Source organism: Pelophylax lessonae (genome assembly GCF_965119305.1).
Source record: "Pelophylax lessonae genome assembly, chromosome: 1".
In the NCBI taxonomy this organism is placed as follows: Eukaryota; Metazoa; Chordata; class Amphibia; order Anura; family Ranidae; genus Pelophylax; species Pelophylax lessonae.
The window spans coordinates 320,399,300-320,421,675 of record NC_138768.1 but is presented as its reverse complement, the minus strand read 5'-3'; the positions used below and the strand labels follow the sequence as shown (position 1 = coordinate 320,421,675).

Genomic DNA, 22,376 nt, shown 5'->3' with positions numbered 1-22,376 from the left:
CAGCCACTTGCTTCTTCAGGATGCATAGACAATATTGGATTCTGATGTTGGTTCTAAGGTAGAGGAAGGGAGTAACATGAGCCCACAAAGAGGGGAGAACACTGCTAAAAAACAAATTGGTAGTCATGTTCCTCCAGCCACACGGTATTGCCAAGTTGGCTCCAGTGATGATGAGGATGGAGGGGTTGATGATGATGATCATGAAGTCACTGATGCGACTTGAATAGAGCAGAGGAGGAAAGTGAGGGAGAGAAACAACCCCAATGAGGCAGGATGTCCCCTAGAGGCAGCCATCATGGAAGAGTAGAGAGCAGCCACCCTGTTATATCCCAGCCCACTATCCACAGCTCAGCTGTGTGGGCCTTTTTTAGCACATGCGCACCCAATCTCACTGTTGCAGTTTGCCAGGGCTGGTGCAAAGATTTTTGTCTGCTTAGGCGAAGCTGCATTTTGGTGCCCCCTCCACAAAACATCTTCCTGCTACCTCTCCCTTCCACAATGCAAACCCCCACCCTGATATGGCATACAATTTATTTGCCTGCTGATGTCACATCATCAATGTTATCATGCATTAAGTCATGAATGTAATGCAGTGTACATTGCATTGCATTACATTCTTTCCCAGCCTTAATGGCTGGGGAAACTGTCAATGTTGCTTCCAAGTCAGGAACAAGATGGGGAAGAGAGTGGACATGTGTCCGCTTGTCTCCCTCCCCTTAACCCGGCGACACCCGCTATGCCGGTCCCAGATGCAAAAGATGGGCAAGCGGTGTTCGGGATTCATAGCGGGGGGGAGGGGGGCACTTTACTGGGGTGCAGTGTTAACCTCCCGAAGTGAAAATTACTGAAAGGGCACCCAAAAATTTAAAAACAGCATCATTTTTTTACTGGCAAAAATCATGAAATTTACTAACTGAGCCACATTTTTACGGACACTTTAAAAAAAGTACATAAAATGGCAGATTTCAGTGCAAATACCAATATTTAAGCTATATATTTTGTGCTAATTGCACATGTAAGTGGTGTGATTAGCAATGTGTTTATATAAAAAAAGGCAAAAAACATATTTGCCCATTTATATGAAGGTCAGTAATATAACCTAACACAGGGTTTTCCTTTACAGTGTAAGTGGGAACTCTGTGGACCCTGTTATAAAAGGGAACATTTTGGATCCTGATGTAAAGGAGAACTCTGATGTAAGAGGTGAAGCTGCAGACTCTGGTGTAAAGGGAAACTCTGATGTAAGGGAGTCCCTGGTCACCACAGCCCCCTCCTTACACAAGAGTCCATAGAGCTCCTCTTTACATTACAGTCCACAGAGACTGCAGCCATGGCACAAGGGATGATTAGAGACTGCATACATGGCACAAGGGTTGATCAGAGACTGTATACATGGCACAAGAGATGGTCAGAGACTGCATACATGGCACAAGAAATGGTCAGAGACTGCATACATGGCACAAGAGATGGTCAGATACTGCATACATGGCCCAGGAGATGGTCAGAGACTACATACATGGCACAAGAGATTGTCAGAGACTGCATACATGGCACAAGAGATTGTCAGAGACTGCATACATGGCACAAGAGATTGTCAGAGACTGCATACATGGCACAAGGGATGGTCAGAGAATACAGACATGACACAAGAGACTGCATTCATGGCACAGGAGATGGTCAGAGACTGCATTCATGGCACAAGGGATGGTCAGAGATTGCATTCATGGTACAAGAGATGGTCAGAGATTGCATTCATGGTACAAGAGATGGTCAGAGGCTGCATTTATGGCACAAGAGATGGTCAGAGACTGCTGGCAGGGCACAAGGAATGGTCAGAGACTGCAGGCATGGCACAAGAGACGGTCAGAGACTGCTGGCATGGCACAAGAGACAATCAGAGACTGCATACATGGCACAAGGGATGGTCAGAGACTGCATACATGGCACAAGAGATGGTCAGAAACTGCATACATGGCACAAGAGATGATCAAAGACTGCATACATGATACATAAGACTGTCAGAGACTGCATACATAGCACAAGAGACTGTCAGAGCCTGCATACATGACAAAAGACTGTCAGAGACTGCAGGTATGGCACAAAAAATGGTCAGAGACTGCGGGCATGGCACAAGAAATGGTCAGAGACTGCGGGCATAAAACAATAGATGACCAGAGACTGCGGGTATGGAACAAGAGATGGTCAGAGACTGCATACATGACACAAGAGATGGTCAAAGACTACATACAAGACACAAGAGACAGTCAGAGACTGCATACATGGCACAAGGGATGGTCAGAGACTGCAGGCATGGCACAAGAGACGATCAGAGGCTGCGGGCATGGCACAAGGAATGGTCAGAGACTGCGGGCAGGCACAAGGAATAGTCAGTGACTGAGAGCATGGCACAAGGAATAGTCCGAGACTGCGAGCATGGTGCAAGGAATAGTCAGAGACTGCGAGCATGGCACAAGGAATAGTCAGTGACTGCGGGCATGGCACAAGGAATAGTCAGTGACTGCGGGCATGGCACAAGGAATAATCAGAGACTGTGGGCATGGCACAAGCAACAATCAAAGACTGCAGGTAGGGCACAAGGAACAATCAAAGACTGCGGGCAGTGCACAATGAATAATCAGAGACTGCGGGCATGCCACAAGGAATAATCAAAGACTTGCCCTACCTTCCAGAGATGGTATAGAGAGATTTCCATCTGTGCTGTACCACCAATGCCACTCGTTCTCCTCCTGGGCCCTCTGCTGGCCTTGGCCCCTCCCCCTGGCGGTACTCCACTCCAGGCTGCTCCCCTTCATCTCACACGCCCTCCAGTTCAGCAGTGATGGTCTGTGTGTGCTGCAGAACTGGAGGCATTCCTGTCCCTCTCTCTGCCACCGCCCAGGTGGGAGGAGTGATTTTTTTCTTCAGGATCCAGCGATCCTCGCCTAGAGGGCTGAAGGGAGAGAGGGGGCGGAGTCTTCGAGCCTAAGGTGTCTCTCTGCCCTCGCTGCATCTGGCAGAGGAAGAGGAATGCAGTAGCAGGGCAGGGACGGTGAGCTGGTGAAGTGAACGGCGCCTGACCAGGGGTGTGCTGTGCCACCTGTCAGTATCGGTGAACTAGGTACAGGTGGAAGCAGGGACGGCAGCTGGCGCTAGGATAAGAACCTCGTGGGGAACCCCTGCTTTGGCACCCCCCCCCCCCTCCCCTGGCACCCTCAGGCGGCCTCCTTGGCTGCTTTATGCTGACGCCAGCCCTGCAGTTTTCAATCTGTGCTGCAAGCAGATCAAGCATGGCAAAAACACCAGCCATTTGGGTACCACATGCTTGACAAGGCATTTCATCTCTCACCACACACCCTGTTGGAAACGCCACCTGCAATCCACAAACAAGGCACACAATTCTCCTCACCTTTCATGTCTACCCCCGATATAGCTCATGACCTCTCAGCAGCCTCCACTGACAAGGATGATGTCAACACAGGGTGTCCCAGGTCCTTGCAACATGTCTGCCAGTAGCACACCATCAGCTGTAGACTAAAGCAGGCAAATTTCTCTGCCCCAGCTGCTGCAGCGCAAAAAAAATAACTCACTGCCATCCACGTCCCCAGTGTCTGAATTCCAGCTTTTCCAATAAAAGAAAGCTTGCAGGGAAAACCAATTTAAATGTAATTTTTTTTTCTTTATAAATGTCAGTTTTGCTGCAGCAGGTTCTTTACACGGTACAGATGGGCCATTTTACAGGCAGACTAAAGGGACCCCCCAGGCACTATATTTAAAGGAATTTTTCATTTTTATTGTTTCACTTTAAGCACCATTAAAATCATTGCTCCTTTAACAACAATCTTTTTGTAAAGTTTTTTTTGCATTGATACATGTCCCCCAGGGCAGTACCCGGGCCCTCATACCCTTTTTATGGCCAATAACTTGCATATAAGCCTTCAAAATGGGGACTTTTGATTTTTAAAGTCCGGGTCCTTTAGACTTCAATGGGGTTTGTGATGTTTGAGAGCTCTGGTGCGAACCGAACCGGTGGTTGTTCAGCCCATCTCTGCATGTGATAGGACATAAGAGTCAACTGTATACAGCAGATAAAAACATTTTAGCACGTTAACTATGTACAGCTGCAGCGATAGACGTTTTGGTTAGTATCAAATTAATTGCCAACAGAGGGCAGTGGTGCCTTAATGACAGAGAAAAGCCTGAAAATCTTGTAAGACTTAGATATACAGTAGATCTCATCTGCTTCTATTCAAAAAAATATTTTCATGCCTAGGCATGATTGTTCGATAGAGACAGCAAAAAGCATTGTAGAAAGGTTATATTCAACATGTAGTAACTTGCTCACTGACATGGCATATTTTGAATAAATCAAACTAAATGGGGAAATTTGAGATCTGTGTTGGACAGGCAGAGCCATTTCTCCTAAGTCTGAATTCAATGGATATGTGCATCTTTAACCTACAGTTACTCCTATACCACTTGTAAAAGAAGTTACTGTTTTGCAAGTATGTAGTATTAAAATTATGTTAAAATGATTGTAAAGTCTCGTTTAAAAAAAAAAAAAAAAAAAGACAAACGTCTTATACTTACTTGCTCTGTGCAGTTGGTTTTGCACAGAGCAGCCTGGATCCTGTCAGGTCTCTCTTCGTTGCTCCTGGCCCCTCCCTCCTTTGGAGTGATCCCACAGCAAGCAGCTTGCTATGGGGGCACCCAAGCTGAGCTGCAGCTCTGTGTGTCCATTCAGACACGGATCTGTGGTTCGGGCCCACACCCTCTCTCGTCTCCTAATCGGCTGACTGACTTTGATTGGCAGCCGTGGGAGCCAATGGCGCTGCAGCTGTGCCTCAGCCAGTCAGGAGGGAGAGTCCCGGACAGCCGAGGGACTCGTGGACATCGCTGGACAGAGATGGGGCGCAGGTAACTATTAGGGGGTGCTGGGGAGGCTGCTGCACACAGAAGGATTTTTATCCTAATGCTTAGAATGCATTAAGATAAAAACTTTCTGACTTTAAAAACTCCTTTAAACCCTCAATGCCGCCTTAACCGCTTTCAACAGCTGATTTATTCACTTACTGAGCATGCAGCTTATCTTTAATCGTGCCAACATTCTTGCTTATGCTGGTGCCATGATCATTGTCTCCAGGGCTTTTTTTCTCAGAAAATAGGTGAATTGATCCACGAGCACCAAAAACTGCAGGGGGGAAACTGCAGGGGCCCCCATGCACTGCCCAGGGGTGCCCATGCAATAGGACTGCCCTGATTCAGCCCGCTGTTTAATGAGGGTATGACATTTCTGGTCCAGGGAGACGTGGTATGATAAACATACAACTCAAGAACTGACCTTTGGATCATGCACACTATTTACATCTGCACCAGCATTATTTTCCTAAATCCAAGGGTCAAGTACAATAAAAGAAGATAAATGGTAAGAAAATTGGTAGAAGGATGAGCAAAATGAATGTTTTTGTAAACAGCTTTGGAGAATACTTACTGTATTTTCTGGCGTAAAAGGCTACTTTTGAACCTTAAAAAAATCCCCCAAAAATGGGGGGTCGTCTTATACACCGAGTATACAATTTCCAAGGTAACCTAAGTATAAGTATTATTGGTAAATGTAATCTCTCAAGACGCTGGCTGTGTGGAAATCCTGTACCGGTATACCGTAGCTTCGGCTACATACAGTATACCGCGCTGAGTCAATCAGGGAGAGCGATGTATTCTATTATTGAATGCAAAGCCTGCTCGGATTGGCGGAGTAACATCAGCCCGTCTCTCTGACTCTGCCAATCCGAGCAGGCTTTGCATTCAATAATAGAATACATCACTCACTGGGATTGGTTCAGCGCGGTATACTGTATGTAGCCGAAGCTATAGTACATACAGTATACCGGTACAGGATTCCCGCACAGCCAGCATCTTGAGATTACATCTACTGGTAATACTTATACTTAGGGTACCTTGGAGATATTATGAGAGATTACATGTATTACAGTACTTGGGGTACCTTGGAGATCTATGAGAAATCTGATGTTTTTCAATGGTGTTGCCTTGCTTTGGAAGGGGGGTAGTCTTATACAGCGAGTATAGCCCAAAACCTATGTTTTAACTTGAAAATTAGGAGGGTCGTCTTATACGACGGAAAATACGGTATAAAGCAGTGGTGTTTTCTAAATTACAGGGAGCGATTCACCTGCAGTGAATGTAATATTCACTGCTTTATAAATGTAAATCCAGAGTGTGGTTAAAAACGTAAAAAGAGAGATTATGTATATATATATTAGTAGATGGTAACGATTATTTCTAGAACTTGATTATATTAATACTCCTGGCCAGTGGGTCTTCAGAGTAAAGGCCCTAGACATCAGTGGGCAGTTGAACACGTAGACACTAAAGTATTTTTGTTGACCACCAGGTTTCTAAAGCCTAGTACACACCATGTGTTGAACACAAAATAAACCTGACAGCCACTGTACTAACAATTCAATGTTAGTACAGCAAGCTCCCCCACTGAGCTGTTGTGTTCTGACAGGGGGAGACCCCCTGCCAAAAACACTCCGGCCAGTGCTTTGGCCATTGGCTGAGAGTGCTGATTGGGAGCCAGTTGGCTGCTGGTTTTCCAGCATGCACGTCCAACAGAAGCTGGCCAAACACTTATGCACAGTTTAGTCAACTACGTGAAAACATAATATTCCTGAGGTTTGAAAACTGTGTTACTGGTGAACAGTTGTTAAATGACAAAAGTATACCTTTAACTTTACTGTCCTTCTTCATCCTCCACTGGGGGACAAAGACAGTGATATTGCGATGTCCTTTGTCCCAAAAGTACTGTACAGCCAATGCAATGCCACGGCAAGAGAAAAAACGATGAAGGCCATGTCTGCAGGAAAAAATAGGAGACACTGGTAACTTTGCAATACACATCTTCTTGTATACGTGGACAGACCACTCTTGCTGGCTTGTAAAACTGCCGGATTCAGCTTTCCCTTAATAACTAAAATTGGCTTTACACATAATAAATCAATATTAAAACACAAAACAAAAAATGTAAATATATTGCAGCTTGCCAATCATTGGATGTGATGGCTGCATTTGTTTTTTAAGCTTTTTCCCTCTGTTTTCAACTGGGGATCTGGCCAGGAACTTACCGCCTGTATTAAAGTGCCCCCACTCTGGATGAATGAGCACAGGGGCACCTTTGGATAGCAACATTGTCAATCTTGTCAATCTTGGGGAAGGGGAGTGGACTAGCAGATTTAAATACACTAACACATTAAAGCCAAACTCCAGCTAACATCTGATAAGCAGTTATCCTTAAGAATCCTAAAAAAGAAAAAAACAAATGCAGCCATCACATCTAAGTATTGATAAGCTGCAATATAACAAATGTTTGCTTTTAGGTTTAATACCACTTTTTGAACTGCAGTTTGTTAGCACGGTGGTGGGACAGTAACCTGTGGCCAGCATGTCAAGCATTATGGGAATTCACCTGCTGCCAAGCCTTCCCTCATTACCTCTCACAGCAAACTTACAAGTCAAAACCCTATGAAATAATCTGGGGAATTTAAAAAAAATCTTAACAACAAGTTTCTGGCAGTTGTGCCCTTAAAGCAGGGTTCCACCCAAAAATGGAACTTCCGCTTTAAGTGCTCCTGAACCCCTGACATGCCACACTTGGCATGTCATTTTTTTTTTGGGGGGGGGGGGGGGGTGGGTACCTAGATTTGACAGGTACCTGCTCACACTTCCGCTCAAGCTGCCTAGGCGGCTTGAGCGGAAGTTCTCCTCTCCTCCTCCCTCCCTGCAATCTTCTGGGACACGTCACAAGTCCCAGAAGATTGCCCGTCCACTCAAAACGCGCAGAGCGACTCGCGGATGCACAGTGTGCACCCGGCTTTGAAGCCGCAAGCAGTAACCGCTGGGTGCCCACACTGGAGATGCCAGCGCCGCGGGGAGAAGAGAGAGAGAATCGAGACTCCCACCGGCTGCATCGCTGGACCGTGAGACAGGTGAGTGTGTGTTTATTAAACAGCAACTTCACTAACGTTACAGACTCGTTTGGAAAATGTAGGTAGTTCCAACTACCTCTACTTTAAGAACCAGTCACAATGGCAATGATAGATCCCTAAAGAATTACGGTCAGTTCTCAGATAAGGAAAATACTTACCATATAATAATAATTACCATAATTACCATATATACTCGAGTACTGTATAAGCCGAGGCCCCTAATTTTACCACAAAAAAATGGGAAAAATTATTGACTGCAGTATAAGCTTAGGGTGGGAAATGCAGCAGCTACTGGATCCAACTGGACCACCACGAAACCCAAAACAGGGGCTGCAGGCATGGTGCAGGAGAATGCAGGGCTGTGGGCATGGTACAGGAGATGCAAGGCTGTGGGCATGGTACAGGAGATGCAGGGCTGTGGGCATGGTACAGGAGAATGCAGTGCTGCGGGCATGGTACAGGAGAATGCAGGGCTGCGGGCATGGTACAGGAGAATGCAGGGCTGCGGGCATGGTACAGGAGAATGCAGGGCTGCGGGCATAGTACAAGAGAATGCGGGGCTGCGGGCATACTACAGGAGATGCAGTGCTGCGGGCATGGTACAGCAGAATGCAGGGCTGTGGGCATGGTACAGGAGATGCAGGGCTGCGGGCATGGTACAGGAGAATGCAGTGCTGCGGGCATGGTACAGGAGAATGCAGGGTTGCGGGCATGGTACAGGAGAATGCAGGGCTGCGGGCATGGTACAGGAGAATGCAGGGCTGCGGGCATGGTACAGGAGAATGCAGGGCTGCCGGCATGGTACAGGAGAATGCAGGGCTGCCGGCATGGTACAGGAGAATGCAGGGCTGCGGGCATGGTACAGGAGAATGCAGGGCTGCGGGCATGGTACAGGAGAATGCAGTGCTGCGGGCATGGTACAGGAGAATGCAGGGCTGCGGGCATGGTACAGGAGAATGCAGGGCTGTGGGCATGGCAATGATACAGGAGAATGCGGGGCTGCGGGCATACTACAGGAGATGCAGTGCTGCAGTCATAGTACATGGTATGGGAATAAGGGGGCAATTACAGGACCTGTAACTTCTTCCTCTCTTTCCAGTTGCACAAGCACAACAACGGCACCACCACTTCTAATAGAGTCTTTCTCGGCTACCTCATAAGACAGCTCAATATTATCAGTGGTCGCCAAACTGCAGGCCTTTGCTTGCCTTTATCCGACCCTTGAGACATTATTCCTCCCTCTGACATCAAAAATGGGGTATTATTCCTCTCACTGACACTAATCATGGGGCATTAATTCTTCCACTGACCAATGATGAGGCACTATTCCTTCCACTGACATCAAGGATGGAGCACTATTCCTCCCAATTACACCAACAATGAGGCACTATTCCTCACCCTGATACCAATGATGAGGCACTATTCCTCCCACTTACACCAATAATGGGGGCACTATTCATCCCACTAATACTAACATTGGGACACTATTCATCCCATTGATATCAACAATGGGGCACTATTCCTCCCACTGATACCAATGATGAGGCACTATTCCTCCCACTGACACCAATGAAGGGGGCACTATTACTCCCACTAATCCAAATAATGAGGCATTCCTCCCACTTACACCAACAATCGGGCACTATTCCTCCCACTGTTATCAATGATGAGGCACTATTCCTCCCACTGACAAAAACAATGGAGGGCACTATTCCTACCACTAATACCAACAATGGGGCACTATTCATCCCACGGATACCAATGATGGGGCACTATTCCTCCAACTGACACCAACAATGGAGCACTATTCCTCCCACTGACACAAACAATGGGGCACTATCCCCCCCACTAATACCAATAATTGGGCACTATTCCTCCCACTTACACCAACAATGGGGGCACTATTCCTAGCACTATTTCTTCTCCACCTGACCACAGGGGCGACATGTAATTTTTTACTAACACTGTCCATATTCTGCCCCCCCCCCCCCCCCCAAAGTCGGAAGAACAGTAAACTGGCCCTTTGGTTAGAAAGTTTGGAGACCCATGACTTATTGGGATGTATTTTACCAAAGATTGTGAAGAAATATAATTTTTACATTTTTTTATTGAATATTTTATAGCAGAGTAAAAATACTGCTTTTTTAAAAAAAATGTCAGCCTTTTTATCTATATTAATAAAACCCAATGTGTCTCTGCGTCCGTCCCTGTGTCCGTGGGATTGCACTACTGCGCATGTGCCCCACGGACAGCCGAGCGCAGAGACTTCGGGGCCGCTGGATGAATACGAGAGGAAGAGTGGGGCGGGGGACAGAGGAGGAAAGGGGCAGAGATGGAGGATGAGTGGAACAAGGAAATATTATTAGAGAGGAGGGGCGGTGGAGGAAATGGGCTTTATCGTAGGTTTCTGAAGAACTGGATGCACCCGACTGCCTCACATTCCCCCAACACGCCCATAAAGGCTTAGCCTCCCGCTCGGCCACGTCTACATATCGTGGTCCGCGTCGCCAAGGTCATCGTGGTGCACTGAAGGGGGAGGAGAGTGGAAGCCGGGGGGTGCATCGGACACCCACCGACGCACAAAGTGGCGCCGCGGCGGTCGCAGTGGTGGACCGCATTAGCCTGATCCTGCCATTCATCCGGGGGAGATCCTACGGGAGAGATGGCCTAAGTGCAATGGGTGGAGCCAGAGACCCACCCGGCTGAGTCACAGCCCAATTGAATGCGGACAAGGGTGGAGCTTGAAGAGGCCCAGGGAGTCCCGGGCATACAAATCCCAGCATGCATGTAATCATGTTGCCGTGGCAACCTATCAACAACAATGTCTATAAGAAAGGGAAGAGGAGAGAATAGATCGGACAAGTGGCATATATACACTAATCAGCATACAGCAAATAAAATCAGCATACAGCAAATAAAATCAGCATACAGCAAATAAATGAAGGGGATTGCGAGAGGTTTAGGCACAAAAATTACCTTGATCATAAAAAGCCTCTAATGTAGTTTTGGTGATATATTACGTACCATTTACAGCATTATCTTACTATTTACAGTACAAGTGTCTATGCATCCAGTCCCTGTGTCCGTGGGATTGCGCTACTGCGCATGTGCCCCACGGACAGCCGTTGGGACTTGGAGGGCAGAGACTTCGGGCGGCCGGGCGAAAATGTTACACCCCTCCGCCCCCCCACACTCTGGGCCCCTCTTCCTGTCTGCCCTTTTCGGTGCTCCCATGCAAGAAAGCACACTGTGAGAGCTCCCGGTGCTGTCATACCCCGCTGCCCGGCGTCCCTCCCTTCTCCTCCTTCTCTGCCGGATGCCATGGCTGTCACTCCCGAATCCACAGATTGGCGATCCCGGCCACCTGACCCAGGCTGAGAACTGAGCGCCGAGAGATCGAGTGACAGCTCTGGGGAAAGAGTCGGAGAAGGGGGAGAAGCCTATGAGCAAAATAGCAGCCACTGGATGAATGCGAGAGGAAGAGTGGGACAGGGACACAGGAGGAAAGGGGCAGGGATGGAGGATGAGTGGAACAAGGAGATATTATAAGAGAGGAGGGGCGGAGGAGGAAATGGGCGTTCCCGTAGGTTTCTGAAGAACTGGATTACAGGATAACAAACAACATCATACCCCATATAAATCATATCTTACTATATAAAGTACAAGTGTCTCTGCGTCCAGTCCCTGTGTCCGTGGGATTGCGCTACTGCGCATGTGCCCCACGGACAGCCGTTGGGATTTGAAGCGCAGAGACTTCGGGCGGCCGGGCAAAAATGTTGATGCGGCGGGTGTGCGCGGGCACGCGAGAGCTGCTCGGTCAGCTCTGCGCATAATGTTTGCCCACGCGTGTCCCCGATGTTGCTAGGGCAACAGGGATGCTATGCGCAGAGCTGGCTACGTCATGCGGCTCTCGCGTTGTTAGAAAAAAAAAAAAAAGAGAGATAAGCGAGAGCCGCTCAGTCAACTCTGCACATAATGTTTGCCCACATATGTTCTAGCGCCCGTTAATTTAACGGGCTTAATGTCTAGTAATTATATAATAAAAGTAAAAATCTAAGTGGGGATTAAATACCACCAAGAGAAAGATCTATTTGTGTGAAAAAAAGTTATATAAATTTTATTTGGGTACAGTGTTGCGTGACTGCACAATTTTCAGTTAAAGTAGCAGAAAAGCAAAAAATGCCAGTCATGAAGGGGGTAAAACCTTTGAGAGCTTAACCACTTCAATACTGGGCACTTTATCCCCTTTCTGCCAAAGACAATTTTCAGCTTTCAGCGCTGTCGCACTTTGAATGACAATTGCGCGGTCATGCAACGCTGTACCCACAATACATTTTTGTAATTTTTTTTTTAAACAGATAGAGATTTCTTTTGGTGGTATTTATGCACCACTGGGTTTTTATTTTTTGCTAAACAAATTAAAAAAAGATCAAAATTTTTGAAAAAAAAAAAAAGTTAGTTTCTTTTATAACATTTTGAAAATAAGTACGTTTTCTCCTTCACTGATGTGCACTGATGAGGCTGCACTGACGGGCACTGACAGGTGGCAATGATGAGCAGTCTTTATGGGTACTGATAGGCCGCAAAAATGGGCACTGATAGGGGGCACTGATGTGCATTGATGGCCGGTGTTCTAAAATTTAGTCGGACCCGTGAAAATTCTGGACCTCGTCACTTCCGGGGGACGCTCCCTCACCAACAGCTGGTGCGAGCCCCGATGCGCATGCGCACAAGGCATTTTCAAGGTCCGATTAAATTCGAAGACTTACGAACAGCTGAGAGGAGGAGGAGGGGCTGAGGTGGGACGCACACACCGCTGCGGGAAAATGTTACAACACCGCCACGCAGAGCTGACTTAGAGGGGGCGGGAAGGAAGTGAATACTCATACTAAATAGTCATGATAAAAAATGTTTAGTATTTCTTATTTTTTTATCATTACTATTTAGGATGAGTATTCACTTCCTTCCCGCCCCCTCTAAGTCAGCTCTGCGTGGCGGTGTTGTAACATTATCCTGCAGCGATGTGTGCCTCCCACCTCAGCCCCTCCTCCTCCTCTCAGCTGGTCGTAAGTCTTAGAATTTAATCTGACCTTGAAAATGCCTTGTGCGCATGCGCACCGGGGCTTGCAGCAGCTGGGTTATGACGTAGTGTCACCGGAAGTGACGAGGGTCCGGAATTTTCATAGGTCCGACTAAATTTTAGAACACCGGCACTGATAGACAGCACTGATGTGGAGACACTGACAGGCATCACTGATGGGCACTGTAAGGCATTATTGATGGGCACTGGTGGGCATCACTGAGGGGGGTGCACTGATAATCACTTCACTGATTATCAGTGCAGATCCTTCATGTCAGGACAGCCGCTTATCGGCTCCACTCTATTCACGCGCTGTCAGAGCGAATGGAGCAATGCCGATAACCGGCATTTCCTAGGTATAGTGTGATCAGCTGTGGATTGGACACAGCTGATCACATGGTAAAGAGCCTATATCATAGGCTCTTTACTGAGATCAGAGATGCAGTGTGTCAGAGGACACCGCACCACTGATCGCCACACATTAGTGGCGAATCCTGATGGACGTCATATGACGCCAAAACAGGATAACCGATCCACTGCCCAGCCGTCATTTTGCTATTTGCTAGCATTAGTAAATATATAGGAAAGTATATCATACTGTAGTTACTTGTTTTAAACTTTCTTTACATCCCTTCAGTTACTTACTGGTTTCCAAGCATAGGCAAATGATGTCATACATCCCAGGAGTCTTCAGGAAGGGAGGAGGGGCATTCTTAGCTAAGCACACCATCCTACCTGCATGCTTGTGCTATGGTCAGATGGATTTCAGGAAGTAAATGATACATAAACCATCCGTCCTTACCCAAGATGGCCACTGCCAAAAATGCTAGGGGGTGTTTTTCAATGTAATTTCTCAGAAAAATAAAGCATGGAGATATGGATGGATTGGGAAATTTGCTTTGAATATTAACCACTTGCCGACCGCCGCAAGTACATTTACTGCGGCGGTCAGCGCCTCCTGGGCAAAGTGACGTAGTACTACGTTGATGGCCCAGGAGCCTGTAGGGGGCGAGCGCGCGCCGCCGGAGGCGCGCTCCCGCCCCCGCTCGTTCCCCTGCATCCCCGCGCGTGTGACCGGCGGCTCCGATGTCCGCTGGTCACTCGCGATCTCCCGGTGGAGAGGGAGAAAGACAGGCGGCTAATGTAAACAAAGCTTGTCATTCTCCCTGATGTAACTGCAGAGATCATACGATCCTGCTATGTAGGATCCTATGTCTCTGTGGTTACATGAAAAGCCACGCCCCTTTATAGTTAGAAACACGCCCCTAGGGACACACTTAACCCCTGCATCTCTAATAAAGTTAACCCCTTCCCTGCCAGTGTCATTTTTACAGTAACAGTGCATATGTATAGCACTAATTACTGTAGTAATGTCACTGGTACCCCCAAAAGTGTCAAAAATGTCAGTCAAGGGTCCGATCTGTCCGCCGCAATGTTGCAGTCCCGCAAAAAAAAAATTGCAGATCGCCGCCATTACTTGTTAAAAAAAAAAAAAAAAAACAATAAAAATGACATAAATCTTTCCCTTAGTTAGTAAACGCAAGCAAAACTTTTGCACAAACCAATCAAAATATGCTTTTTGCGATTTTTTTTACCAAAAATATGTAGCAGAAAACAAATTGGCTTAAAATGTTAAAAAAATTTAGATTTTTACTTTTTTTGGGGGGGGAATTTCATATAAAAAAAAAATGTAAAAAATATTGTTATTTTTTCAAAATTTTTGCTCTTTTTTTTGTTTATAGCGCAAAAAGTAAAAATCGCACAGGTGATCAAATAGCACCAAAAGAAAGCTCTGTTTGCGGGGGAAAAAAGGACGTCGATGTCATTTGGGTACAGCATCGCACGACCGTGCAATTGTCCGTTAAATTCATGCAGTGCCGAATCGCAAAATAGGGCCTGGTCAGGAAGGGGGTAAAATCTTCCGGGGCTGTAGTGGTTAAAAATGAATAAAAGAGCATTTTTTATTTCTGGTGCTCAGATGCAGTGTACTTCCACTTCAAGTGGTTAAGACCAACTCTGAGCTGGCATATAGAGGTATACCAGTACTCAGAACTGGCAGTGCCTGTGCAGGAAAGCTGTGACAGCTTTCAGCACTGTACTGTATCCCAGGCACTATTTAGCTGTTGGCCGTGAGATTCCCTGCCGAAAGCTAAATGCAAACAAAGAGGCTGGGGATAGTAGTGATGGTATTGCGGAAATGTGGCAATGTCCATTTTTGAGAAATGACTTGTTACTGGTAGGGCAGAGCTTGATGAGGCACCGAGAGGCTTGTTCTCTATCAGGTCTGCATGACTTTTGATAGACATTGGTCAGTGGACTCTGTCTACTTGACATGGCAGTGGGAAGATTCCTATGCTGCTATTGGACTGAGGAAGACGTGTCCAGTATAGTCACACTGGCTTCACTGCAGGCACCAACAGGTACATGAATTGGGGGGCAAGCACCAACATTTTCAGTGCCACAGAATTCAAAAGGGTGTGTTCTACTTGTATAGGTAGAGAAGCAGTTCTTAAGTGAACAAAAGCCCACTGACACTGACCCTCGTTACTTATGGTTTCCCGAGATTATCTGATTTCCAATAATTTCTGCTGCAAAAAAAAAAAAAACAGGTTGATTTTAAAGCACTTATTTGTAACCCAGAAATAATTATTATGAATATATAAATGGCATAGAAAAAAAAGACACATAAAAACCTTACCCTAATGGGTGCAGATGTTCATTGGTTGGTTACATGCTTTGTGAAAGAGTATTATGAGTCATGGAAAGGATGTGATACAAGCATGAAAGAAGACATGAGAAAATGCGGGGAATACTGAAGGAACAGTACTGAAAACACCTCTTATACAGTAAAAATAGAACTGACTTTCCCTTAAATAAAAAGTTTCACATTTTGTTAGGTAACAAATGTCACCGTCCTTAAACAGAAAGCAGTGGTGTATTTAGGGTATGCCACATATGACTCATGCCCTGGGTGCCCCTTGAAGGGGGGCACCGCTCAGCAGTAAGGATGATCAGTGCTGACTAGCTACCAAGAGGTGAGTAGTTATCGCACGGACATCATATGCTGTCTGTTAGGAAGTGCCAACAGCCAGCTTTTACCTTTTATGTGGATGGTTTTATCAAATTTTATTACACTACCAGAGCTCACTTTTGTATTTTATTTAAATGGGAAAACATCTGCAACATTTTCAGGCCGGGGTAGTGAATGACCAAGAACTGAGGAGTTTGATACGTATGCGATGTGTATTGACCTCCTTTATGAAGTCCTGCTGTTTGGTGACTTTTCACCTTGTGTTTTATAGTGGCAGCGGGGTACTAAGCGGTGCCCTTCACAAAGTGTCCTGCCCCCTGAAAGTAGTGTGCTCTGCCTTCCTATCCCCCAAAGCAGAGTCCTCTGTCCATCACAATCCCTTCCTACCCTTCCCATTCACCCATGCTGTAGTGTCCTCTGACCCCCCCCCCCCTCAAACAGTGTCTCTTCCGTCCCCTTCCCCTCCCTCTTCCCCTAATCCCCAACCCCTTCCCCGCCCCCCCCCCCACCCCTCCATACACAAAGCTCTGTGTAGGTAGCACTTTCTACCTACCAGAATGTATACAGCAGAGCAGAGATCAGGAGACAGCATAGCGCTGGGGAGTTTATTTCATAATACCAAGCTGGTGATTGGTTACTAGGACCACCTAGCAACCAATCACTGAGGCAGCTCCCGCCCTCCATCCAGCACTATTCTGCCTCCCACTCGCCACTCTGCAGTGAACATGAGTGGCAAAGGCTGGGGGGGAGGCAAAGCTGTGGTCATGATTCGCTGACGCGCCCCCCCCTGCAATCGAAGTATGGGGGGGGCTCTGAGGTGAAGGGGAGAACTCTGATGTAAGGGGGGAACAGGATTCTGATAGAAGAGGGGCTCTGATGTGAACAAGGCTTGATGTGAAGGGGAGAGGGGGTGGCTATGACTGTGGTTCCCGCATCGCACCAGTGTGAACACAGCCCTAATGTTACATTGTATTTCTAAATCACAGTTGAATACTGTTCAAAAGCTTCAGTTTTCACATCCAAGGCTATATTACTCAGCAAGTCCCGGCTGTCTTTATAAAAAGAGCAGCAGAAAGAGGGACAAGGCATGCTACTTATGCCCCATCTACTTCAATTAAGTTTTTTGGGTGTACAAAGCACATTCAAGTACCACAATTGGTTCAAGATAATAGTTTGAGGTTTTACTAATGGCTTCTCTTTTGTTAGTTAATTTTTATGGTTGGAAAATGAATAATTAAAAATATCACACGTATTTTTTACTTCATTTCTATGTAGGTACTGTAAATATAAAGACAAAAGGATGTCCCAAAGTTGTCCATTTCAGGGGTGGCAAATACACTAATATAACCACAACAGCAGGGTAAAACTGGGGGCTACTTGTGGCTTAAAGAGCTGCCTGAAAGACCAATTGTCCGAAGTCTGCACAGTGCATTAACTGAGGTCTGAACATTCACCTAATAAAACTTAGGCTGGCCATACACTATACACAGGGCTGCTGTTAGAAATCACAGGGCCCTGTACAACCTACCTGGCAAGCCCCCCACCCCCGAATATATCAAGAGAATATTTTCACTAAAAATACACTAATCTCATTATTAGCGGACACAAACATAACAGAGAACCTGTGTGAATTAGTCCTTTTTAATTATTTTTTACATTAAAAAAAATTATAATTTTTTTTTAAAATGTTAAAAATCTTTTACGATTATCTTATTTTACAATTTTTTTAAATTATTTATTACAATGTTTAATTATTATTTTTTTTTTTTAGAATTTGTTATTTTTCTTACAGGACAGGGAGGCCTGCAGCGCTCTGGGAGAGGGGGGGTGGTACAGTGAAGGGGGGGGGGCACACGGGGGGGGGGGATCAGAAGCAGGCAGAACAGTGAGGGGGATCAGTGTCGTAGATGCAATTGCAGGAACGATGCCCTGTGTCTGTGTCTCATCGCCTGCAGCAGCTGAAAGCTGGCACATGGGGGAGAAACTGGCTTTCAGCTGCTGCAGAGAGCTGCACAGGGCTTCCTTCTATAATTACCCCTCTGCCTGACCGCACTGATTCCCCTTGCTGTTTGGGCCCCCCTGTGTGCCCAGGCCCCCTACAGGAGGACTAGTGGTCCCCCCTATCAGCGGGCCTATACACATCCACACAAATGAGGCAGATGGAGGAATCCCAACCGCAATACACTGATCAGGGGCTGCGCTCCCTGATAGAGACAACGTTTCCAGCGTGTTCCTTTGACAGAAGTCAAATGATCAACTTCTGTTGATTAGGGACAGTCACACACTAATCAAAATTTGCCCAGTCACTGCTGAACCAGCCGAATGTTGATCAGAGTAAAACCAGCTTTAGAGAACATAGGAACAGAGGACTGTATGGCAACCTTTCAAATCTGGGAAACAGTTGGCTGATGCTGAAAAGCCCAAGATAGGCTTGAATTTAGAAATACCTAAGCCACCTAGAAACGGTGAAGAAGTAGATTGACACCAATGGTCTACCAGAGTTACAAAGAGGGAGCCAGTCCATCTTTAAGAAAATGTGGCGGAGAGATATACTCTAACAGCCCATACTACATGCAAACAATGGAGGGACATCTCCTTGGCCTGTACCAGAGTAGAACAGAGGGATGGAGGTACAATGTCCTAGTTAGTGTTACTAAACCCAGGAGCCTGCATTCACTATAATTGGTCTCCCACAGTACACATGGAAATGCAATTATTTTAGTAAATATAAACTGCTAAATACCTTTTCTTATCAGCTGTATATAGCACTCTCGTGACCCTTGACCCTCTATTTGGACAGTGCCGAGTGGAGTGGCCCTGCGCTGATCACATACCACCAACCCCCCCCCCCCAAAAAAAAAAAAAAAAAAACATTATCTAGCAATACACACCAGACTGAACATGTGCAGCCTGTCCCCTGGCTCTGCATTATCAGGAAATATATTGGGGACAATGGAAGAAAGGGGTGATCAAACAGTCTTCTTACACAATGCAGAGGGTTAACCCCTTAGGTTCTACAGTGAGTATAACAAGCATGTGTTACTGCATATACACACTGATTTTGCTATTGTGGGTTTAGTAACACTTTAAAGTGGAAAGAAGTCACCACCTCTAGACTTCAAGACAACTTTGTCCTTGTGAAGCACAAGAAAAGGATCATCAGAGGACAAGGCTGCCAATGTAAATGCTCACCTTGTTACTTTGTATTTACTCTGTTTAATTAAATAAATAAGCAATTGCATAACTACTGGTATTTATCAGGTTGCTCTTTGGCATATCAGTTTTTTCCACTATATAACATCTATGTATTGCTATGGTTTGTTGCTAGGCAACTGTACAACGTCCGTTTGTCACACTTCTAGCTTTCTAAATAATTAAGTGATACTGATTTTGAAGATTTCCAGACCCCTATACAGCAACACAAGAATTTCCCTATATACCCTCAAACAAATGTGCAGTGCCTCACAAGGTTACCTGGTCCCTAGGCTGCCACTATGAAGTGTCCTAAAAATGCTACCCAAATATGTCACTCACCAAAGCGGCATGACCCATTTCTGTGTTCTCTTAGATCCCTCCCTCCCACTTTTTTATCTTTTCTGTCATCAATGTAGTCAAGACAGTGCGCTGTGCCAGTTATTAACACAGACACCAAAGAACCCCCGAGAAACAGAAATGTGATTTGTATATATGTGATAGGTTACTACATTTTTTACATCATTTTGTACATTGTTAAATCAAATGTATTCATACATAACCTCTCACAAAGGTCACAGTACTCCCCCTGACAATGCTTTTAACCACTTAAGCCCTGGAAGATTTTACCCCCTTCCTGACCAGGGCCTATTTTGCGATTCGGCACTGCGTGACTTTAACAGACAATTGGACGGTCGTGCGACGCTGTACCTAAACGAATTTGGCGTCCTTTTTTTCCCACAAACAGAGCTTTCTTTTGGTGGTATTTGATCTCCTGTGCGATTTTTTGATCATGCGCTATAAACAAAAAAATGAGCGACAATTTTGCAAAAATAACAATATTTTTCACATTTTTTTTTATATGAAATTCCCCCCAAAAAAATGTAAAAATCAAAATTTTTTAACATTTTCGGCCAATTTGTTTTATGCTACATATGTTTGGTAAAAAAAAAAAAAAATAAATATAGCAAAAAGCATATTATGATTGGTTTGCGCAAAAAATATCGCGTTTACTAACAAAGGGAAAGATTTTTGTCATTTTTTTTTTTTAACGCGCAATGGCGGCGATCTGCGATTTTTTTTTGCAGGACTGCGACATTGCGGCGGACAGATTGGACCCTTGACTGACATTTTTGACACTTTTTGGGTTACCAGTGAAATTACTACAGTAATCAGTGCTATAAATATGCACTGTTACTGTAAAATTACACTGGCCGTGAAGGGGTTAACTTTTTTTGAGAGGGAGGGGTTATGTGTGTCCCTAGGGGCGTGATTCTAACTGTGATTGGCTGTGGCTTGAGGTGTAGGAACAGTGATCAACGGTTCTACATAGTAGAACCGTATGATCACTATTCCTACACAGGGGAGAATGACAGGCGGCTTGTTTACATTAGCCACCTGCCTTTCTCCCTCTCCACCGACGATCGCAAGTGACCGGCGGATGATCTGGTCCGCCGGTCACACACGCGGGGGGGGGGGGCCCATAACCGAGCGGGAGCGCGCCTCCGGCAGCGTGCGCTCGCTCCTGAGACCCTCACAGGCTAGCGACATAGACCTACGTCGCTCTGCCTGTGAGGGGCTGACCGCCGCAGTAAATAGTCATGCGGCGGTCGGCAAGCGGTTAAAGGGGCCCTACTACACAAACCAGTAAGAGTAACTACAACATGCCCTGCGGAGGGGGAGCATGTATTGGACACACCCTAAAGTGTCAATGATCAGGAAACAGCACTTTATCCACTTGCCGCCCGCCCGCCGCAGTCTGGCTCGGCTGCGCGAATTACCGTACCTGTACGTCGCTCCTCGGACGTTCGCACAGCGATTCAAGAAGCTGATCTGCGGGGCCAGTGGCCGCGATTGCTGCCGGGCGGCCATGATCACTGCCTGGGAAAACAGAACAGTGTTCTGCCATTGTAAACACGGCAGACCGTTGTTCTGTCAGCAATCAACACAGGGCTTCTGTGTTCCTCCTATTTAGGAACAAAGGTCCTTGTGTCAATTCCATAAGCCCACCCCCCTCACAGTTAGAAAACACCCCCTAGGCATACATTTAACTCTTTGATCACCCCTGGTGTTAACCCCTTCCCTGGCAGTGTCATTAGTACAGTAACCTTGCATATTTTTAGCATTGATTACTGTAGTAATGTCACTGGTCCCCCCAAAACTGTAAAAAATGTCAGTTAGGTGTCCGATCTGAACTTTAGGGCAAATCAATATATACTTATTGGGATTTTTTTTACCAAAAATATGTGACAGAATACAAATTGGCCTAAAATGATGAAAAAAATTTGATTTATAAAAAAATTTTTTTATTGGGAATGGTATATAACATATAAATATTGTTTTTTTTAAAATTGTCGCTATTTTTTTTATTTACAGCGCAAAAAAATAAAAAAATCGCAGAGGTGATCAAATACCATAAAAAGAAAGCACTATTTGTGGGAAAAAAAGAACATCAATTTTATTTGGGTACAGCATCGCACAACCGTGCAATTGTCACTTAAAATAACACAGTATCGTATCGCAAAAAATGGCCTGGTCATTAAGGGGGTAAAACCTTGCGGTCCTTAAGTGGTTAATGAAAATTCAGAAAGGGAAGCCTATAGCATCTTCTTTTACACACCAGGATGAGGAATCTTAGTGCTATTTATAGCACACACAGAGCGAACACCTAATAACACTTTCAGGACCACTCAAAGCACCAAAATTACAGTATGTAGCATTTAAGGTACAGTGGGGAAAATACTTATTTAAATGCCTGTAGATTTCGTAAGTTTGCCCACTTACAAAGAAATGAAGGGTCAATAATTATCATAGGTGTATTTTAAATAAAAGAGACAGAATATCAACCAAAATCCAGAAAAAAACACGATACAAATGGTATAAATTGAGTTGCAGTTCAGTGAGTAAAATAGGGTATTTGATCCCCTACCAACCAACAATATTTGTGGCTCCCACAGACTGGTATGTGCTCATGTGGTACACAGATTAGTCCTGTCAATTTAAGAAGGTGCTCCTAACGACAACTCGTTATGTGTATAAAATTCACCTGTCCTCAGAATCTCTTTCTTCC

The 22,376-nt window shown here is 45.6% G+C and overlaps 1 protein-coding gene across 1 annotated transcript in view; it reads right to left on the bottom strand.

The window, feature by feature from the left end:
- The window catches only part of LOC309545053 (protein KHNYN-like), a 66,795-nt gene that overhangs the window by 9,956 nt on the left and 34,463 nt on the right, over positions 1-22,376 (bottom strand). The window contains exon 4 of the mRNA XM_082244174.1: positions 6,744-6,874. Coding sequence (XP_082100300.1) covers positions 6,744-6,874 — 131 coding nt within the window. The remainder of the gene's footprint in view (positions 1-6,743; positions 6,875-22,376) is intronic.